This window comes from Salmo trutta, chromosome 13 (genome assembly GCF_901001165.1).
Source record: "Salmo trutta chromosome 13, fSalTru1.1, whole genome shotgun sequence".
NCBI lineage: Eukaryota > Metazoa > Chordata > Actinopteri > Salmoniformes > Salmonidae > Salmo > Salmo trutta.
The window spans coordinates 88,649,419-88,671,482 of NC_042969.1; the positions used below are offsets into that span (position 1 = coordinate 88,649,419).

General features: G+C 45.1%; 1 protein-coding gene across 2 annotated transcripts in view; it reads left to right on the top strand.

Moving 5' to 3' along the window:
* The window catches only part of cdon (cell adhesion associated, oncogene regulated), a 102,212-nt gene extending 83,996 nt beyond the window's left edge, over positions 1–18,216 (top strand). For both annotated transcript variants that reach the window (XM_029773935.1, XM_029773936.1), the window contains exons 15-18: positions 4,744–5,027; positions 5,341–5,420; positions 16,376–16,659; positions 16,889–18,216. In XM_029773935.1, the coding sequence (XP_029629795.1) occupies positions 4,744–5,027; positions 5,341–5,420; positions 16,376–16,659; positions 16,889–17,058 (818 nt within the window). In that variant the 3' untranslated portion in view covers positions 17,059–18,216. The remainder of the gene's footprint in view (positions 1–4,743; positions 5,028–5,340; positions 5,421–16,375; positions 16,660–16,888) is intronic.
* Positions 18,217–22,064: the final 3,848 nt, after the last annotated feature.

Below are 22,064 nucleotides of genomic sequence, written 5' to 3' on the forward strand. Positions count from 1 at the left end.
AATCTTGCAACTATTTATGTAGTGTTGTGTTGTCTCTCTTGTCATAATGTGTGTTTTGTCCTATAGTTTTTTTTTTTTTGTATTTTGTATTTTTAATTCCCCCGTCCACCGCAGGAGGCCTTTTGCCTTTTGGTAGGCCGTCATTGTAAATAAGAATTTGTTCTTAACTGGCTTGTTAAATAAAGGTTAAAGAAAAATGTAATACAAATAAATTGTGCACACTGCCCACAAAATGAGGGTGAAACTGAGCTGCACTTCCGCCAAATGTATGTCATATTAGAGACACATATTTCTCTCAGACCCACAGAGAATTGAAAACAAATCCAATTCTGATAAACTCCCATATCTACTGGGTGAAATACCACAGTGTTTCCATCACAGCAGAAATATTTGTGACCTGTTTGCCACAAGAAAGGTCAACCAGTGAAGAACAAACAACATTGTAAATACAACCCAGATTTATGTTTATTATTTTTCCCCTTTTGTATTTTAACTATTTGCACATCGTTACAACACTGTATATAGACACAATATGAAATGTGAAATGTATGTATATTTTGGAACTTCTGTGAGTGTAATGTTTACTGTTCATTTTTATATATCTATTTCACTTGCTTTGGCAATGTTAACACGTTTCCCATGAAATTGAAGTGAGAGAGAGTGAGAGAGAGAAAGAGAGAGAGAGAAGGAGAGAGGAGAAGCGAGAGAGAGGAAGAAGAAAAGAGAGAGAGAAAGAGAGGGATAATATTGATTGTGTCAGTGGAATCACACAAACATTCAGAGGAAACAATCATCTCTCATTTGCCCTTCCTCTCTTTGTCTCTCTGTCTCTGTCTCTCTCTCTCTCTCCTGTCTCTGTCTCTCTCTGTCTGTCTCTCTCTGTCTCTCTCTCTCTCTCTGTCTCTCTCTGTCTCTCTCTGTCTCTGTCTCTCTCTGTCTCTCTCTCTCTGTCTGTCTGTCTCTCTCTGTCTGTCTCTCTCTCTGTCTCTCTCTCTCTCCTCTGTCTCTGTCCTCTCTCCTCTGTCTCTCCCTGTCTCTCCCTGTCTCTCTCTGTCTCTGGTCTCTCTCTGTCCTCTTCCCTGTCTCTGTCTCTCCCTGTCCTACTGGCTCTCCCTGTCTCTGTCTCTTCCTGTCTCTGTCTCTGTCCTCTCTCTGTCTCTCATCTGTCTCTGTCTCTCTCTGTCTCTTCATCTGTCCCTCTCTCTACTCCTCCTGTCCTCTCACTGTCTCTGTCATCTCTCTGTCTCTGTCTACTCTGTCCTCTCTCTCTCTGTCTGGTCTCTCTCTCGGTCCTGTACTCGTCTCGTCTGTCTCTCTCTCTGTCTCGTCTCTCTCATCTTCTCTGTCTCTCTCTCTAGTTCGGTCTCTTCCCCCCCATGGTCCTGAAACAGTGCACCCTGATCAGGTCCAGCTGCAGCCAGAGACATCCTATGACATTAAGATGCAGTGTTTCAACGACGGGGGAGAGAGTGAATACAGCAACGTTATGATCTGTGAGACCAAAGGTAGAACTGGACTCTACAAACACACACACACACACACACACACACACACACATACACACACACACACAACGCAAACACACACACACACACACACACACACGCAAACACACACACACACACACCAGAGCGGGGAGAGAGTGAATACAGCAACGTTATGATCTGTAAGACCAAAGGTAGAACTGGACTCTACAAACACACACACACACACACCACACACACACACACACAAACACATACACACACACACCACACAAACACACACAAACACACACACAACACACACACACACACACACACACACACACACACACACCAGAGCTTGGAGAGGTGATGTAGTTTATTGTCAGTCAGGACATACTACAGTCCAGGGTCATAACTATAATGTTGTCTGTCATAGTGGTTACTACAGGTACTATACATATACTATATAACACAATGTAACAATATGAGTGTTTTATAGAACACAATGTAACAATATGAGTGTTTTATAGAACACAATGTAACAATATGAGTGTTTTATAGAACACAATGTAACAATATGAGTGTTTTATAGAACACAATGTAACAATATGAGTGTTTTATAGAACACAACTGTAACAATATGAGTGTTTTATTAGAAACACAATGTAACAATATGAGTGTTTTATAGAACACAATGTAACAATATGAGTGTTTTATAGAACACAATGTAACAATATGAGTGTTTTATAGAACACAATGTAACAATATGAGTGTTTATAGAACACAATGTAACAATATGAGTGTTTTATAGAACACAATGTAACAATATGAGTGTTTTATAGAACACAATGTAACAATATGAGTGTTTTATAGAACACAATGTAACAATATGAGTGTTTTATAGAACACAATGTAACAATATGAGTGTTTTATAGAACACAATGTAACAATATGAGTGTTTTATAGAACACAATGTAACATTATATAGTTTAATATACTGTTTACTAGTACTAGTTGAGAGAAGACTATTGAGTGAGGGATCAGTAACCTAAAGGCCTCGTTCCCCTCCTCCAACCCACACAGCGCGGCAGCCCCCAGGGGTCCCCAGCCAGCACCCCATCACCCCACCGGGGCCCTACCCCCCAGACACTCCCACCCCGCCCGGGGGCCTGCTGTACCTGATCGTGGGCTGTGTTCTAGGGGTCATGGTCCTCATCCTACTCGTCTTCATCACCATGTGTCTGTGGAGGAACCGGCAGCAGAATAACATGCACAGTGAGAACTCTAACCCCTGTACCCTAGACCCTAGACCCTAACCCCTGTACCCTAACCCCTAGACCCTAACCCCTAGACCCTAACCCCTTTACCATGTACCCTAACCCCTAGACCCTAACCCCTGTAACCTAACCCCTAGACCCTAACCCCTGTACCCTAACCCCTAGACCCTAACCCCTGTACCCTAACCCCTGTACCCTAACCCCTAGACCCTAACCCCTGTACCCTAACCCCTGTACCCTAACCCCTAGACCCTAACCCCTGGACCCTAACCCCTGTACCCTAACCCCTAGACCCTAACCCCTGTACCCTAGACCCTAACCCCTGTACCCTAACCCCTGTACCCTGGACCCTAACCCCTGTACCCTAGACCCTAACACCTGTACCCTAACCCCTAGACCCTAACCCCTAGACCCTAACCCCTAGACCCTAACCCCTAGACCCTAACCCCTGTACCCTAACCCCTAGACCCTAGACCCTAACCCTGTACCCTAGACCCTAACCCTGTACCCTAACCCCTGTACCCTAGACCCTAACCCCTGTACCCTAGACCCTAACCCCTGTACCCTAACCCCTGTACCCTAACCCCTGTACCCTAGACCCTAACCCCTGTACCCTAACCCCTGTACCCTAATCCCTGTACCCTAGACCCTAACCCCTGTACCCTAGACCCTAACCCTGTACCCTAACCCCTGTACCCTAGACCCTAACCCCTGTACCCTAGACCCTAACCCATAGACCCTAACCCCTGTACCCTAACCCCTGTACCCTAACCCCTGTACCCTAACCCATAGACCCTAACCCCTAGACCCTAGCCCCTTACCCTAACCCCTAGACCCTAACCCCTGTACCCTAACCCCTAGACCCTAACCCCTGTACCCTAACCCCTGTACCCTAACCCCTAGACAGAACCCTACATCCTAATGTTACCGTATATCAAAACACTACTTTATGTTCTGGGAATGTTTCTGGGAGACAGACAGACACAGACAGACAGACAGACAGACAGACAGACAGACAGACAGACAGACAGACCACAGTAACCAGATGGTCGTATTAACACTGGCAACCAAGAGACTGGCAGGACAACAACCATATGGCCAGGGGTGAAATTGAGGTTGAATTTAAACTCATTGATATATTCACTGCTATTTCCTCTCCTCCATATGGCCGTGATATTATTACCACCTGCTGGCCAAGATGGTGGCAGCTTCTGGCAGCTAGTAGGAGCTGTTGGCTCTTCTGGCAGCTAGTAGGAGCTGTTGGCTCTTCTGGCAGCTAGTAGGAGCTGTTGGCTCTTCTGGCAGCTAGTAGGAGCCGTTGGCTCTTCTGGCAGCTAGTAGGAGCCGTTGGCTCTTCTGGCAGCTAGTAGGAGCCGTTGGCTCTTCTGGCAGCTAGTAGGAGCCGTTGGCTCTTCTGGCAGCTAGTAGGAGCCGTTGGCTCTCTGGCAGCTAGTAGGAGCCGTTGGCTCTTCTGGCAGCTAGTAGGAGCCGTTGGCTCTTCTGGCAGCTAGTAGGAGCCGTTGGCTCTTCTGGCAGCTAGTAGGAGCCGTTGGCTCTTCTGGCAGCTAGTAGGAGCTGTTGGCTCGAGGCTTATTACTTTCTCTAACCGTCTTTTCCCTCCCTCCCTCTCTCCCTCTCCCTCCCTCTCTCTCCCTCTCTCCCTCTCCCTCTCTCACTCTTCCTCCACCCTCCCTCCCTCCCTCCCTCTCTCTCCCTCTCCCTCCCTCCCGCCCTCTCTCTCTCTCCTCCCTCCCTCCCTCCTCCTCCCTCCCTCACTCTCATCCCTCCTTCCTCCCGCCCTCCTTCCCTCCCTCCCTCCCTCCCTCCCTCCTCCCTCCCTCCCTCTCTCTCACTCTCCCTCTCTCTCTCCCTCCTCACTCCCGCCCTCTCTCTCTCCCTCTCTCTCCCTCCCGCCCTCTCTCTCCCTTTCCCTCTCTCCCTCTCTCTCTCTCTCTCCCTCCCTCCCGCCCTGTCCTCTCTCTCTCCCTCCCTCCCTCCAGAGTACGACCCCCCAGGCTACCTCTACCAGCCTGCGGAGATGAACGGCCATGTTCTAGAGTACACCACCCTGCCAGGTAGCAGCCGGATTAACGGTGGCGTCCACGGGGGCTACGGGCACAGCGGTCTACCCCAGGGCTGCCACCACCTGCACCACAAGCTGCCTAACGGCCTGGCACTGCGTAATGGTTCTGCTGGGCTGGGATACCCAGCACACAGCCACGACGCCTCCTTACCACACAGCACCATGGAGTATGAGCACTCTGTCCCTCTCCACCACCATAATGTGAGTTATGCAGACACACAGACACACACAGGTAGCACTCTCTCTCACGTATACACACACACACACACACACACACACACACACACACACACACACACACACACACACACACACACACACACACACACAGACAGACAGACAGACAGACAGACAGACAGACAGACAGACAGACAGACAGACAGACAGACAGACAGACAGACAGACAGACAGACAGACAGACAGACAGACAGACAGACAGACAGACAGACAGACAGACAGGTCCATATTGAGAACGGTTAGAACAACATGTGTCTCTTGTCTCTGTGTGTTCCAGGGTGAAGGTGTGTACACAGCCTTGCCCCAGACTGACCCGTCTGACTGTATGAGTTGCCAGAACTTCTGCAACAACAACAGGTAACGAGAGAACCGACCAGAGATTCTTAGGTTATTATTTGTTTAGCTGGTGCTTCAGTCTGTTACATATTCACACTCTACGTACAGTACATTTCCCTCTCCTCCCCTCCTCTCCTCTCTTCTCCTCTCTTCTCCTCTCTTCTCCTCCCCTCCCCTCCCCTCCTCTCCTCTCCTACCCTCCCCTCTTCCTCTTCCTCTTCCTCTCCTCTCATCTCCTCCTCCTATTCCCTCCCTCTTTCTCCTCTCTTCCCCTCCCCTCTCCCATTCCCCTACCTCTCCCACACATGGTCAAAAGTTTGGACATACCTACTCATTCAAGGGTTTTCTTTATTTCTACTATTTTCACTATTTTCACCAGCAAAGCACCCCCACACCTCCTCCTCCATGCTTCATGGTTGGAACCACACATGCAGAGATCATCCGTTTACCTACTCTGCGTCTCACAAAGACACGGCGGTTGGAACCAAAAATCAAACATTTAGACTCATCAGACCAAAGGACAGATTTCCACCGGTCTGATGTCCATTGCTCGTGTTTCTTGGCCCAACCAAGTCCCTTCTTATTATTGGTGTCCTTTAGTAGTGGTTTCTTTGCATCAATTTGATCATGAAGGCCTGATTCACCCAGTCTCTTCTGAACAGTTGATGTTGAGATGTGTCTGAGGTGCAGTTAACTCTAATGAACTTATCCTCTGCAGCAGAGGTAACTCTGGATCTTCCATTCCTGTGGCGGTCCTCATGAGAGCCAGTTTCATCATAGTGTTTGATGGTGTTTCAACTGCACTTGAATAAACTTTTAAAGTTCTTGACATTTTCCGGATTGACTGACCTTCATGTCTTAAAGTAATGATGGACTGTTGTTCCTCTTTGCTTATTTGAGCTGTTCTTGCCATAATATGGACTTGGTCTTTTACCAAATAGGGCTATCTTCTGTATACCACCCCTACCTTGTCACAACACAACTGATTGGCTCAAACGCATTAAGAAGGAAAGAAATGACACAAATGAACTTTTAACACCTGTTAATTGAAATGCATTCCAGGTGACTACCTCATGAAGCTGGTTGAGAGAATGCCAAGAGTGTGCAAAGCTGTCATCAAGGCAAAGGGTGGCTAATTTGAAGAATCTCAAATATAACATATATTTTGAGTTGTTTAACACTTTTTTTGGTTACTACATGATTCCATATGTGTTATTTCATAGTTTTGATGTCTTCACTATTATTCTACAATGTATAAAATAGTAAAAATAAAGAAAAACCCTTAATACCCTGACCTAGTGAGATATACATGGAGGAGGTTTAATATCCTGACCTAGTGAGATATACATGGAGGAGGTTTAATACCCTGACCTAGTGAGATATACATGGAGGAGGTTTAATATCCTGACCTAGTGAGATATACATGGAGGAGGTTTAATATCCTGACCTAGTGAGATATACATGGAGGAGGTTTAATATCCTGACCTAGTGAGATATAGATGGAGGGGGTTTAATACCCTGACCTAGTGAGATATACATGGAGGAGGTTTAATACCCTGACCTAGTGAGATATACATGGAGGAGGTTTAATATCCTGACCTAGTGAGATATACATGGAGGAGGTTTAATACCCTGACCTAGTGAGATATACATGGAGGAGGTTTAATACCTTGACCTAGTGAGATATACATGGTGGAGGTTTAATACCCTGACCTAGTGAGATATACATGGAGGAGGTTTAATATCCTGACCTAGTGAGATATACATGGAGGAGGTTTAATATCCTGACCTAGTGAGATATACATGGCGGAGGCTCAATCCAGCTAGTCGTCTTGATTACTTTCTTAAATAATTCTCACTGGCAGCAAAAGTTTAAAAAGTGTTGATGGGGACAGAATGCGGTCGGACCATCACATAACTGACACATATATTCCTCTTACTGAGTTTCCACGAGGGTGATAACATTGGGAATTTAATCAAAGCCTATTGTACGATAACTTTAAAAAAAAACTAGGACAGAATAATTTATAACTGAATTTTTCCTACATACCATCGGTACAGCAGATCCCCTTATTGTATGGGACACTTTTAAATGTGGCTTTAGAGGCCATGCAATTCAGCACTCAGCTCTAAAACAAAAGCAATTTAGGTAAAAAGAGGTCTAACAGAACAGATAGATGGCAATGAAAAACTGGTCCTTAGAGGCTCAGAACAAGTTAGAGGAAAAACAAAAAGAAATGGAGGAACTTATTGAAGAAAAATCCAGTGACCTGAGTTCATAGCTGACTGAAAAAGCTTTTGATAAAGTACAACTGGAATTTATATATAAATGCCTGTAATATTTAAATTTGAAACAATTTTATATACAATAGGTTATGTATAGTAACCCTCGGAGCAAAATAGTAAATAATGGCTACTTCTCAGAAAGTTTTAAACTGTCAAGAGGAGTAAAACAAGGTTGTTCCCTATCGGCATATCTATTTATTATGGCCATCGAAAAGTTAGCTATTAAAATCAGATCCACCAATAAAATCAAAGGCCTTTTCTTTTAAATCCACAATTTGAATCCCTCCATGGCCTCATCGATGATCTAGATACTTTTTCTAACCTCTCTGGATTAAAACCAAATTATGATCAATGTACTATACTACGTATTGGATCACAAAAAAATACAACTTTTACATTACCGTGTAGTTTACCAATAAAATGGTCTGATGATAAAGTGGACATACTCAGTATTCATATACTGAAAGAAAGAAATGATCTCATTACAATACATTTTAATAGAAAGTTAGCAAAAATAGATAAGATCTTGCTACCATGGAAAGGAAAATACCTGTCAATTTGTGGAACAAAATCACCCTGATTAACTATTTTAGTCACAGTCATACAAAAGTTATACTTAAATCCAAACTGGTTCTCTAGTAAATGAATAAGAATGTCTCACCCCATGTTCAAGAACGGCCTTTTCCCCTTTATTCAGATTACAACCTCTCACTTTCAGTTATTTGAAAAGGAAATAATCTCTGAAATATCGCTATTTTTAAGACAAGCCATAGAAAGTTGGTTGCAATTTCAATTTAATCCACCAGAAAAAAACTCAAATATACTAGTAGAGTAAAAAAACATACATTTTTGAAAAATGTTTAATCTTTGTAAATTATATAATAAATAGGAATATATAATAAATAGGACTGGTGGAGTTATGTCACACATGCAACTAACAGAAATAACTGAGATCTTGCATGGAGCCCCAGGCCGAGGGAGACTGACAGTTCTTTTGTGTTTCTTCCATTTGCGAATAATCGCACCAACTGTTGTCACCTTCTCATCAAGCTGCTTGGCGATGGTCTTGTAGCCCATTCCAGCCTTGTGTAGGTCTACAATCTTGTCCCTGACATCCTTGGAGAGCTCTTTGGTCTTGGCCATGGTGGAGAGTTTGGAATCTGATTGATTGATTGCTTCTGTGGACAGGTGTCTTTTATACAGGTAACAAGCTGAGATTAGGAGCACTCCCTTTAAGAGTGTGCTCCTAATCTCAGCTCGTTACCTGTATAAAAGACACCTGGGAGCCATAAATCTTTCTGATTGCGAGGGGGTCAAATACTTATTTCCCTGTAGCTCAGTTGGTAGAGCATGGTGTGTGCAACGCCAGGGTTGTGGGTTCGATTCCCACGGGGTGCCAGTACGAAAATAAAATATATATATATATATAATGAAATGTATGCATTCACTACTGTAAGTCGCTCTGGATAAGAGCGTCTGCTAAATGACTAAAATGCAAATCATTTTATGACATGCGTTATTCTGTCTCTCACTGTTCAAATAAACCTGCCATTAAAATTATAGACTGATCATTTCTTTGTCAGTGGGCAAACGTACAAAATCAGCAGGGGATCAAATACTTTTTTCCCCTCACTGTACATAGGTTCATAACTTTTGTGAAAGAAATTGATGGGAGATGTTGAGGGTAGAGGAAGGACAGGAAGGACAGGATTACAAACTAACAAAATAGAACTATTGTAAAATAGATTGTGCCCATAAAATGTATATAGTATATATAAGCTGGAAATACAGGCCTAAGTGTTGTTGTTCACTAGTTGACTCTAACTAGGGAGGGGTTGGTAGGGTTAGAGGGTAATAAAGGAAATATATATTTAAAAATAATATGTATATATACAGCGGCTTGCAAAAGTATTCACCCCCTTGCCATTTTTCCTATTTTGTTGCCTCACAACCTGGAATTAAAATTTATATTTTTTGGGGGGGGGTTGTATAATTTGATTTACACAACATGCCTACCACTTTGAAGATGGGTTCCATCTTGGATGGGTTGGATGGCTTCCGCTGGTGTACAGCAAGTCATACCGCAGATTCTCAATTGGATTGAGAATAGGCCATTCCAAGACATTTAAATGATTCCCCTTAAACCACTTGAGTGTTGCTTTAGCAGTATGCTTAGGGCCATTGACAAGTCTCTGGAAGACTGAAACAGTTTTCCCTCAATAATTTCCCTGTATTTAACGCCATCCATCATTCCTTCAATTCTGACCAGTTTCTCAGTCCCTGCCGATGAAATGGATGGTGTTCTCAGGGTGATGAGAGGTGTTGGGTTTGCGCCAGACATAGCGTTTTCCTTGATGGCCAAAAAGCTAAATTTGAGTCTCATCTGACCAGAGTACCATCTTCCATATGTTTGGGGAGTCTCCCACATGCGTGTTTGCTTATTTTTTTCTTGAACCAATGTCTTTTTTCTGGCCACCCTTCCATAAAGCCCAGCTCTGTGGAGTGTACAGCTTAAAGTGGTCCTATGGACAGATGCTCCAATCTCCGCTGTGGAGCTTTGCAGCTCCTTCAGGGTTATCTTTGGTCTCTTTGCTGCCTCTCTGATTAATGCCCTCCTTGCCTGGTCCGTGAGTGTTGGTGGGCGGCCCTCTCTTGGCAGGTTTGTTGTGGTGCCATATTCTTTCCATTTTTTAATAATGGATTTAATGGTGCTCCGTGGGATGTTCAAAGTTTCTGATATTTTTTATAACCGAACCCTGATCTGTACTTCTCCACAACTTTGTCCCTGACCTGTTTGGAGAGCTCCTTGGTCTTCATAGTGCCGCTTGCATGGTGGTGTTGCAGACTCTGGGGCCTTTCAGAACAGGTGTATACATACTGAGATCATGTGACATTTAAATTGCACACAGGTGGACTTTATTTATCTAATTATGTGACCTCTGAAGGTAATTGGTTGCACCAGATCTTATTTAGGGGCTTCATAGCAAAGGGGGTGAAAACATACGAACCAGTTTTCATTATTTTTTAAACAAGTTTTTTATTTCATTTCACTTCACCAATTTGGACAATTTTGTGTTTGTCCATTACATGAAATCCAAATAAAAATCCATTTAAATTACAGGTTATAATGCAACAAAATAGGAAAAATGCCAAGGTGGGTGAATACTTTTGCAAGGCACTGTAAATTTATACATATTTGCAAAAAACTATATGGGGGATTGGAAGTGATGCAGACAATTACATTGATGGAGGCTACAATCTGCCTGCTATATTAAAGTTTATCTACCCCCCCCAAAAAAAACAGCCAGCCAGAAACAGTCAGCCAGCCAATCAGTCAGTAACAGCCAGCCACCCAGTCAGCCAGCCAGCCAGTAACAGCCAGCCATTAACAACCACCCAGCCAGCCAGCCAGTAACAGCCAGCCAGTAACAGTCAGTCAGTCAGCCAGTCAGCCAGTAACAGCCAGCCACCCAGTCAGCCAGCCGGCCAGCCAGTAACAGTCAGCCAGCCACCAAGTAACACCCAGCCACCCAGTAATACCCAGCCAGACAGTAACAGCCATCCATCCAGCCAGTCAATAGCAGCCAGCCAGCAACAGACAGCTTCCCAGCCAACCAGTTAGCTAGCAGTAACAGCCAGCCAGTCAGCCAACCAGTCAGCCAGTAACAGCCAGCCAGCCAACCAGTCAGCCAGTAACAGCCAGCCAGTCAGCCAGCCAGCCAGTAACAGCCAGCCAGTCATCCAACCAGTCAGCCAGTAACAGCCAGCCAGCCAGTCATCCAACCAGTCAGCCAGTAACAGCCAGCCAGCCAGTCAGCCAATCAGCCAGCCAGCCAGTAACAGCCAGCCAGTCATCCAACCAGTCAGCCAGTAACAGTCAGCCAGTCATCCAACCAGTCAGCCAGTAACAGCCAGCCAGCCAGTCAGCCAACCAACCAGTCAGCCAGTAACAGCCAGCCAGTCAGCCAACCAGCCAGCCAGCCAGTAACAGCCAGCCAGTCATCCAACCAGTCAGCCAGTAACAGCCAGCCAGCCAGTAACAGCCAGCCAGTAACAGCCAGCCAGTCAGCCAGCCAGCCAGTAACAGCCAGCCAGTCATCCAACCAGTCAGCCAGTAACAGCCAGCCAGTCATCCAACCAGTCAGCCAGTAACAGCCAGCCAGTCAGCCAACCAGCCAGTAACAGCCAGCCAGCCAGTCATCCAACCAGTCAGCCAGTAACAGCCAGCCAGCCAGTAACAGGGGGAAGGAGAGAGAAGGGGAAGGAGAGAGAGGGAAGGAGAGAGGGGGAAGGAGAGAGAGGGAAGGAGAGAGAGGGAAGGAGAGAGGGGTAAGGGGAGAGGGGTAAGGGGAGAGGGGGAAGGGGAGAGGGGGAAGGGGAGAGGGGGAAGGGGAGAGGGGGAAGGGGAGAGGGAGAAGGGGAGAGGGAGAGGGGGGAGAGGGGGAAGGGGAGAGGGAGAGGGGGAGAGGGGGAAGGGGAGAGGGGGAAGGGGAGAGGGGGGAGGGGGAAGGGGAGAGGGGGAAGGGGAGAGGGGGAAGGGGAGAGCGAGAGAGAAAGGCGTGTTTGTGTGAAGTCTTATCATCCGAGCAAAACCCAACGTAAAACAGTACGATTAGGAGGAGTGTTTACAGTAGAGGTAGATGTTCCTGTAGCTACTGTCTCTACTGTATTTTAGAAGGAGTGTTTACAGTAGAGGTAGATGGTCCTGTAGCTACTGTCTCTACTGTATTTTAGGAGGAGTGTTTACAGTAGAGGTAGATGTTCCTGTAGCTACTGTCTCTACTGTATTTTAGGAGGAGTGTTTACAGTAGAGGTAGATGTTCCTGTAGCTACTGTCTCTACTGTATTTTAGGAGGAGTGTTTACAGGAGAGGTAGATGTTCCTGTAGCTACTGTCTCTACTGTATTTTAGGAGGAGTGTTTACAGTAGAGGTAGACGTTCCTGTAGCTACTGTCTCTACTGTATTTTAGGAGGAGTGTTTACAGGAGAGGTAGATGTTCCTGTAGCTACTGTCTCTACTGTATTTTAGGAGGAGTGTTTACAGGAGAGGTAGATGTTCCTGTAGCTACTGTCTCTACTGTATTTTAGGAGGAGTGTTTACAGGAGAGGTAGATGTTCCTGTAGCTACTGTCTCTACTGTATTTTAGGAGGAGTGTTTACAGGAGAGGTAGATGTTCCTGTAGCTACTGTCTCTACTGTATTTTAGGAGGAGTGTTTACAGTAGAGGTAGATGTTCCTGTAGCTACTGTCTCTACTGTATTTTAGGAGGAGTGTTTACAGGAGAGGTAGATGTTCCTGTAGCTACTGTCTCTACTGTATTTTAGGAGGAGTGTTTACAGGAGAGGTAGATGTTCCTGTAGCTACTGTATTTTAGAAGGAGTGTTTACAGGAGAGGTAGATGTTCCTGTAGCTACTGTATTTTAGGAGGAGTGTTTACAGTAGAGGTAGATGGTCCTGTAGCTACTGTCTCTACTGTATTTTAGGAGGAGTGTTTACAGTAGAGGTAGATAGTCCTGTAGCTACTGTCTCTACTGTATTTTAGGAGGAGTGTTTACAGTAGAGGTAGATGTTCCTGTAGCTACTGTCTCTACTGTATTTTAGGAGGAGTGTTTACAGTAGAGGTAGATGTTCCTGTAGCTACTGTCTCTACTGTATTTTAGGAGGAGTGTTTACAGGAGAGGTAGATGTTCCTGTAGCTACTGTCTCTACTGTATTTTAGGAGGAGTGTTTACAGTAGAGGTAGATGTTCCTGTAGCTACTGTCTCTACTGTATTTTAGGAGGAGTGTTTACAGGAGAGGTAGATGTTCCTGTAGCTACTGTCTCTACTGTATTTTAGGAGGAGTGTTTACAGGAGAGGTAGATGTTCCTGTAGCTACTGTCTCTACTGTATTTTAGGAGGAGTGTTTACAGGAGAGGTAGATGTTCCTGTAGCTACTGTCTCTACTGTATTTTAGGAGGAGTGTTTACAGGAGAGGTAGATGTTCCTGTAGCTACTGTCTCTACTGTATTTTAGGAGGAGTGTTTACAGTAGAGGTAGATGTTCCTGTAGCTACTGTCTCTACTGTATTTTAGGAGGAGTGTTTACAGGAGAGGTAGATGTTCCTGTAGCTACTGTCTCTACTGTATTTTAGGAGGAGTGTTTACAGGAGAGGTAGATGTTCCTGTAGCTACTGTATTTTAGAAGGAGTGTTTACAGGAGAGGTAGATGTTCCTGTAGCTACTGTATTTTAGGAGGAGTGTTTACAGTAGAGGTAGATGGTCCTGTAGCTACTGTCTCTACTGTATTTTAGGAGGAGTGTTTACAGTAGAGGTAGATGGTCCTGTAGCTACTGTCTCTACTGTATTTTAGGAGGAGTGTTTACAGTAGAGGTAGATGTTCCTGTAGCTACTGTCTGTACTGTATTTTAGGAGGAGTGTTTACAGTAGAGGTAGATGGTCCTGTAGCTACTGTCTCTACTGTATTTTAGGAGGAGTGTTTGGAAGAAAGGTAGATGTTCCTGTAGCTACTGTCTCTACTGTATTTTAGGAGGAGTGTTTACAGTAGAGGTAGATGGTCCTGTAGCTACTGTCTCTACTGTATTTTAGGAGGATTGTTTACAGTAGAGGTAGATGTTCCTGTAGCTACTGTCTCTACTGTATTTTAGGAGTGTTTACAGTAGAGGTAGATGTTCCTGTAGCTACTGTCTCTACTGTATTTTAGGAGGAATGTTTACAGGAGAGGTAGATGTTCCTGTAGCTACTGTCTCTACTGTATTTTAGGAGGAGTGTTTACAGGAGAGGTAGATGTTCCTGTAGCTACTGTCTCTACTGTATTTTAGGAGGAGTGTTTACAGGAGAGGTAGATGTTCCTGTAGCTACTGTCTCTACTGTATTTTAGGAGGAGTGTTTACAGGAGAGGTAGATGTTCCTGTAGCTACTGTCTCTACTGTATTTTAGGAGGAGTGTTTACAGTAGAGGTAGATGTTCCTGTAGCTACTGTCTCTACTGTATTTTAGGAGGAGTGTTTACAGGAGAGGTAGATGTTCCTGTAGCTACTGTCTCTACTGTATTTTAGGAGGAGTGTTTACAGGAGAGGTAGATGTTCCTGTAGCTACTGTATTTTAGAAGGAGTGTTTACAGGAGAGGTAGATGTTCCTGTAGCTACTGTATTTTAGGAGGAGTGTTTACAGTAGAGGTAGATGGTCCTGTAGCTACTGTCTCTACTGTATTTTAGGAGGAGTGTTTACAGTAGAGGTAGATGGTCCTGTAGCTACTGTCTCTACTGTATTTTAGGAGGAGTGTTTACAGTAGAGGTAGATGTTCCTGTAGCTACTGTCTGTACTGTATTTTAGGAGGAGTGTTTACAGTAGAGGTAGATGGTCCTGTAGCTACTGTCTCTACTGTATTTTAGGAGGAGTGTTTGGAAGAAAGGTAGATGTTCCTGTAGCTACTGTCTCTACTGTATTTTAGGAGGAGTGTTTACAGTAGAGGTAGATGGTCCTGTAGCTACTGTCTCTACTGTATTTTAGGAGGAGTGTTTACAGTAGAGGTAGATGTTCCTGTAGCTACTGTCTCTACTGTATTTTAGGAGTGTTTACAGTAGAGGTAGATGTTCCTGTAGCTACTGTCTCTACTGTATTTTAGGAGGAGTGTTTACAGGAGAATTCCCATGCCCGACTGGCTGTAATGCCCTTAAATATACAATCTTAGAAAAAAAGTGTTCCAAAGGTTTTTTTTCGGCTGTCCCCATAGGAGAACCCATTTTGATTTCAGGTAGAACCCTCTGTGGAAAGGGTTCTACGTCGAACTTAAAAGGGTTCTACCTGGAACCAAAAGGGTTCTAACTGGAACCAAAAGGGTTCTAACTGGAACCAAAAGGGTTCTACCTGGAACCAAAAGGGTTCTACCTGGAACCAAAAGGGTTCTAACTGGAACCAAAAGGGCTCTACCTGGAACCAAAAGGGCTCTACCTGGAACCAAAAGGGTTCTAACTGGAACCAAAAGGGTTCTACCTGGATCCATGGTCCATTAGGGACGCACTCAGTGTTACTAAGTCCTGATGGGGTCGACCGTTAAGAGCTGGTAGGTTGGCAACAGAACAGCACTCTGCAGCATAATGTCCCTGTTTGTCCATTCTGAAAAGAAACATGTCTCATATTGTTTCCATCTCTCTCTCTCTCTGTCTCCCCCCTCTCTGTCTCTCTCTCTCTCTCTCCCCCTCTCTCCCCCCCGTCTCTCTCTCTCTCTCTCTGTCTCTCTCTCTCTCTCTCTCCCCCCTCTCTGTCTCTCTCTCTCTGTCTCTCTTTCTGTCTCTCTCTATCGCTCTCTCTCTCTCTGTCTCTCTCTATCGCTCTCTCTCTCTCTTTCTCTCTCTCCTCCTCCCCCTCTCTCTCTGTCTCTGTGTCTCTCTCTCTGTCTCCCCCCCCTCTCTCTGTCCTTCTCTCTCTCTCTGCCTCTCTCTCTCTCTGTCTCTGTGTCTCTCTCTCTCTGTCTCCCCCCTCTCTCTCTCTGTCTCCCCCTCTCTCTCTCTCTCTGTCTGTCTCTCTCTCTGTCTCCCCCTCTCTCTCTCTCTCTCTCTCTCTCTCTCTCTCTCTCTCTCTGTCTCCCCCTCTCTCTCTCTCTGTCTCTGTGTCTCTCTCTCTCTGTCTCTGTGTCTCTCTCTCTCTCTCTCCCCCTCTCTCTCTGTCTCTCTCTGTCTCTCGGAGGGCAGATGTTACATGAAGACCAACGGAACATTCTCTAGTGGTGGCGGTGGTTCTCTGCCCCTAATGCAGCGCATGGCATCGTGCCAGCAGCAGGATGGAGGGCTGGAGATGGTTCCTCTGGGCCAGGTCTCTCCTCACTGCCTGGGCCTCCTGTCTGGGGAGAGAGACACAGCGTCTGGGGAGCACGGGGACCCGGAGGAGGAGGAGGAGGACTCATCTCAGTCCCAGACCTCCTACTGTACTCTGGGGGACCACCACCAACAACACTGCCCTGGAGACAACTACACAGGTGGGGTGTGTGTGTGTGTGTGTGTGAGTGTGTGTGTGTGAGTGTGTGTGTGAGTGTGTGTGTGTGTGTGTGTGTGTGTGTGTGTGTGTGTGTGTGTGTGTGTGTGTGTGTGTGTGTGTGTGTGTGTGTGTGTGTGTGTGTGTGTGTGTGTGTGTGTGTGTGTATGGATGATGAGTGACCTGTGATGTGTCGTTAAACTGGTCACTTTAAGCCTTTCTCTTCTCTGTAGCTGATGATGAGCCTGTGGTGTGTATGGACCCTGAGGCCGTGGCAGTGTGTTGGGAGAGCCTGGGTCTGTGTCACCTAGACCTAAAGGAGAAACCAGTTTGGATCTCTACAGACAGCCTGACTCTGGCCTTGCAGGCAGACCTGATCCAGCCTACCCCTCAGGAGGTCTGAACACAGCCCCACACACAGCCCCTCTGCCTGGGGTACAGAGGAGACAAGGGAGAGGCGGACAACCAGAGAGAAGAAGGAACAGACAGATGGAGTTTTTGGGGGGATAAAAGAGGACCCAGTAATGTTCATGGTCAGAGACTGTACGTGACACGGTGAAAAGGTCATAAACCTGACTGGAATACAGCTGGGACAGAGGAATGGACGGCATGGGAAAGAGAGAGAGAGAGAGGGTGATGGATGGAGAGAGAGAGAGAGGAGAGAGAGAGAGGGTGATGGATGGAGAGAGAGAGAGAGAGAGAGAGAGAGAGAGAGAGAGAGAGAGAGAGGGAGAGAGAGAGAGAGAGAGGGCACCCAAATGGGGGGATGAATGGAAAGACTGTGGAGGAGGAGACTCAGAACTGAAAACTCCAAGCCACCCGACGAAGAGAGGGAGGGAGGACTCCTGAAACAAAAAACAAAAAAACTACAAGTCTTTAGATTACTTATTTATTTTTTGTAGTAGTAAAATATTATTTCATATCTGTTTTAAAGGCCCAGTGCAGTCAAAAAACGTGATTTTTTCCCCCCGTGTTTTATAAATATTTCTACACTGAGGTTGGATTCGTACTGTGAAATTATGAAAATGATGATAATGTCATTTTAGTGTAAGATCTGTTTGAAAAGACCGCCTGTTTTTTGGTGGGATGGCATTTCGGCCTTTCTGGTGACATCACCAGGCGGTAAATTAGTTAGACTAATAAGTACGAGAGTTCCAAACCTCTCGGCCAATAACAGCTGGAGTTCAGTTTTCCCCTCCCCGTTCAGACCACTCCCAGACAGTCCTACCAAAACTCTTGCTTGAAAAATTTCTCTTTGCTAAGCAGCAATTTTTTTGTTTTGTTTTTGAACATTTTTAATTGAATACAATCACAGTAAGTTACTTCATCGTTACCCAGAAATAATTTGATATTGAGATAAAAAAAAAACGGCTGCGTTGAACCTTTAAGAACAAAAAAAAGTTTGTCTTTTATATTATTTATGCCTTTTTGGATGAGAAATATTCTTTATTTTTTTGTTGTTTTATTTGTCGTTCTGTGTTCCGCCATGCGGTGTGGAGTTTAGACATTGTATGTGTAAAGTTTTCTAATAATATAAAGAGAAGAGATTTGAAGAGTAAAATATTCTACTGTCATTTTCTTTCCCACCTTCCGCTCTGGACAAGAGCGTCTGCTAAATGACTAAAATGTAAATGTAAGTTCAGAAGGAGAAAATGTAGCCTGTATAGAAATAATGACGATCACATTGAAAATCATTCAACTGAATGATGAGGATTTTGTTTTATCGGCCTAATGGAGGTGTAGATTGTAATTTGTAAACAATGCATCATGGGATATCTCTTAATGTGTCAATGGCAATGTTCGATTTAGGTTTTGTGCTGGGAGCCGATCGTGGATTTGACAGATTTAACAAAGTTACACCTCCGACACCAACAAAACAACCGTTGAACGAGTGTCAGCCAGCGAGGATCTGATGGAATCTCACAATTATTCCAGGTTATGACCAGGTGTGAGGAGTGTTCCCTCCATATATCCAGGTGTGAGGAGTGTTCCCTCCGTATATCCAGGTTAGGACCAGGTGTGAGGAGTGTTCCCTCCATATATCCAGGTTATGACCAGGACCTGGCGAGGCCAACTGGCCCTAGTCCAAGCCTGTAAACATTGTGACTGTCTGTTCTGTTGGTTAACTCCAAAGTTCAAAATAGCTACAGTAGTTGCTTGGGTAACCAAACAAACAGACTTGCTATCTTAGCTAAGCAAACCATCAGTCGTCCTACAGTGGCTTGCTATTATGAAAATCGAATTCAACAATGTATTTAGTTTAGCTTCTACCTCTTCCTGCCGTGCAGACCCTGCAGGCCGTATAGACTGAGCAAACCGTACAGACCAGACATGTACAGATCAAAGATTCACCTGGTCACAGACGACCTGCGTTACAAAGACACTGAAATCTAGAGATAACTGGAGGAAGGTAAATGGGGGAAGGAGTTGAAATATTATCTCATCACTTCCTGATGTGTGATCTGATCTACACCGTAAACTGATCTGTGATCTGATCTACACCGTAAACTGATCTGATCTACACAGTGAACTGATCTGTGGTCTGGTCCTACACAGTAAACTGATCTGTGATCTGGTCCAACACAGTAAACTGATCTGTGATCTGGTCCAACACAGTAAACTGATCTGTGATCTGGTCCAACAGAGTAAACTGATCTGTGATCTGGTCCAACACAGTAAACTGATCTGTGATCTGGTCCAACACAGTAAACTGATCTGTGATCTGGTCCAACACAGTAAACTGATCTGTGATCTGGTCCAACACAGTAAACTGATCTGTGATCTGGTCCAACACAGTAAACTGATCTGTGATCTGGTCCAACAGAGTAAACTGATCTGTGATCTGGTCCAACACAGTAAACTGATCTGTGATCTGGTCCAACACAGTAAACTGATCTGTGATCTGGTCCAACACAGTAAACTGATCTGTGATCTGGTCCAACACAGTAAACTGATCTGTGATCTGGTCCTACACAGTAAACTGATCTGTGATCTGATCTACACAGTAAACTGATCTGTGATCTGGTCCTACACAGTAAACTGATCTGATCTACACAGTGAACTGATCTGTGATCTGATCTACACAGTGAACTGATCTGTGATCTGATCTACACAGTGAACTGATCTGTGATCTGATCTACACAGTGAACTGATCTGTGATCTGATCTACACAGTGAACTGATCTGATGATCTGATCTACACAGTGAACTGATCTGTGATCTGATCTACACAGTGAACTGATCTGTGATCTGATCTACACAGTGAACTGATCTGATGATCTGATCTACACAGTGAACTGATCTGTGATCTGATCTACACAGTGAACTGATCTGTGATCTGGTCTACACAGTGAACTGATCTGATGATCTGATCTACACAGTGAACTGATCTGTGATCTGATCTACACAGTGAACTGATCTGTGATCTGATCTACACAGTGAACTGATATGTGATCTGATCTACACAGTGAACTGATCTGTGATCTGATCTACACAGTGAACTGATCTGTGATCTGATCTACACAGTGAACTGATCTGTGATCTGATCTACACAGTGAACTGATCTGTGATCTGATCTACACAGTGAACTGATCTGTGATCTGATCTACACAGTAAACTGATCTGATCTACACAGTGAACTGATCTGTGATCTGATCTACACAGTGAACTGATCTGTGATCTGGTCTACACAGTAAACTGATCTGTGATCTGGTCCTACACAGTGAACTGATCTGTGATCTGATCTACACAGTGAACTGATCTGTGATCTGATCTACACAGTGAACTGATCTGTGATCTGGTCTACACAGTAAACTGATCTGTGATCTGGTCCTACACAGTGAACTGATCTGTGATCTGATCTACACAGTGAACTGATCTGTGATCTGATCTACACAGTGAACTGATCTGATGAGTCCCTGTGGTGGTGGAGTGTCACTGAGACGCTGCCGCCTTAACACATACAGTTACTCTCCGTATCAGGCGTGACTGAACAACTAACAACAGTCCCTCAAAGTTGAAGTGTGTGTGTGTGTGTGTGTGTGTGTGATAGTGCCAATGCCCGGGGTGGTATGCCAGGCCTCCTTCCTCAATAGGATCCTATGTTTTTAACGATGAACTTAGCCTGTCCTGGTCTATTCTGTTCCTGGTTGCCTGCCTGCCACTCAGCTGTGACACGGGGCGCAAGCCGCTTTCTCACGTAGGTTATTCAGGAAGAGGACAGAGAGATTCTGGCGTTGCTGCTTCACCTCTGAAGGACACTAAGCTGTTGGCTAGATAGACAAACCCTGTTCCCTTTGGGATTCTATCAGGCTGCTATCCTGTCTGTCTGTCTGTCTGTCTGTCTGTCTGTCTGTCTGTCTGTCTGTCTGTCTGTCTGTCTGTCTGTCTGCCCGCCTGCCAGTCTGTCTGCCTGCCTGTCTGCCTGCCAGTCTGTCTGTCTGTCTGTCTGCCTGCCCGCCTGCCAGTCTGCCTGCCTGTCTGTCTGTCTGTCTGTCTGTCTGCCTGCCTGCCAGTCTGTCTGCCTGCCTGTCTAATCTACCTGTTTGTTCCGTCTGTCTGTGAAAGAGCTGATTCTCCATCTATCTCCCACATCCTTCAGTCACCACCACTGCCTGCCCTGCCCCGTACCCCACTCCACCCCCCTCTACCCACTGCCAGGCCCTTCATTAAGGAACCGTATGGGAACAACACCAGCCATTGTCAGGGCTGGAATTCCTGCCCCTTACTGCCTAGTACACCTGTTAACATCAAACCCTCCTCCCACCAGGCTTCCTCTGTCTCTCTAGCTATAGTTAAACGATGTGTGTGTGTGTGTGTGTGTGTGTGTGTGTGTGTGTGTGTGTGTGTGTGTGTGTGTGTGTGTGTGTGTGTGTGTGTGTGTGTGTGTGTGTGTGTGTGTGTGTGTGTGTGTGTGTGTGTGTGTGTGTGTGTGTGTGTGTGTGTGTGTGTGTAAAAGAGTACGATTCAATCCGTATTGCAGAAGACCAGCGTTGTAGCGCGATTGACATTTAATTAAAGGTAATGTTTATTGCGTTTTGCCGCAGACTGCATTTACGGTAAACGCTGCATATGTCACCTCAATCGGAAATTACTTTTACATTTCAACAGAGCTACAATACATATCTTCTCCTAAGGTTGGAATAAGGCTCTAAGCAAAAGATGAGGTCAGACTGAAGTCGATTTAAAATAAACAATCTAGACACCAGGAATATGAATGTTTTATTCCACCAACAATACAAAAGCTGTTTCTTGTCACATGAGATTGTTCTAACATTACCTCTCACTCTGTCATTACATCATCACCCTCATTACATCATCACATCATCACCCTCATCACATCATCACCCTCATCACCCTCATTACATCATCACATCATCACCCTCATCACATCATCACCCTCATCACCCTC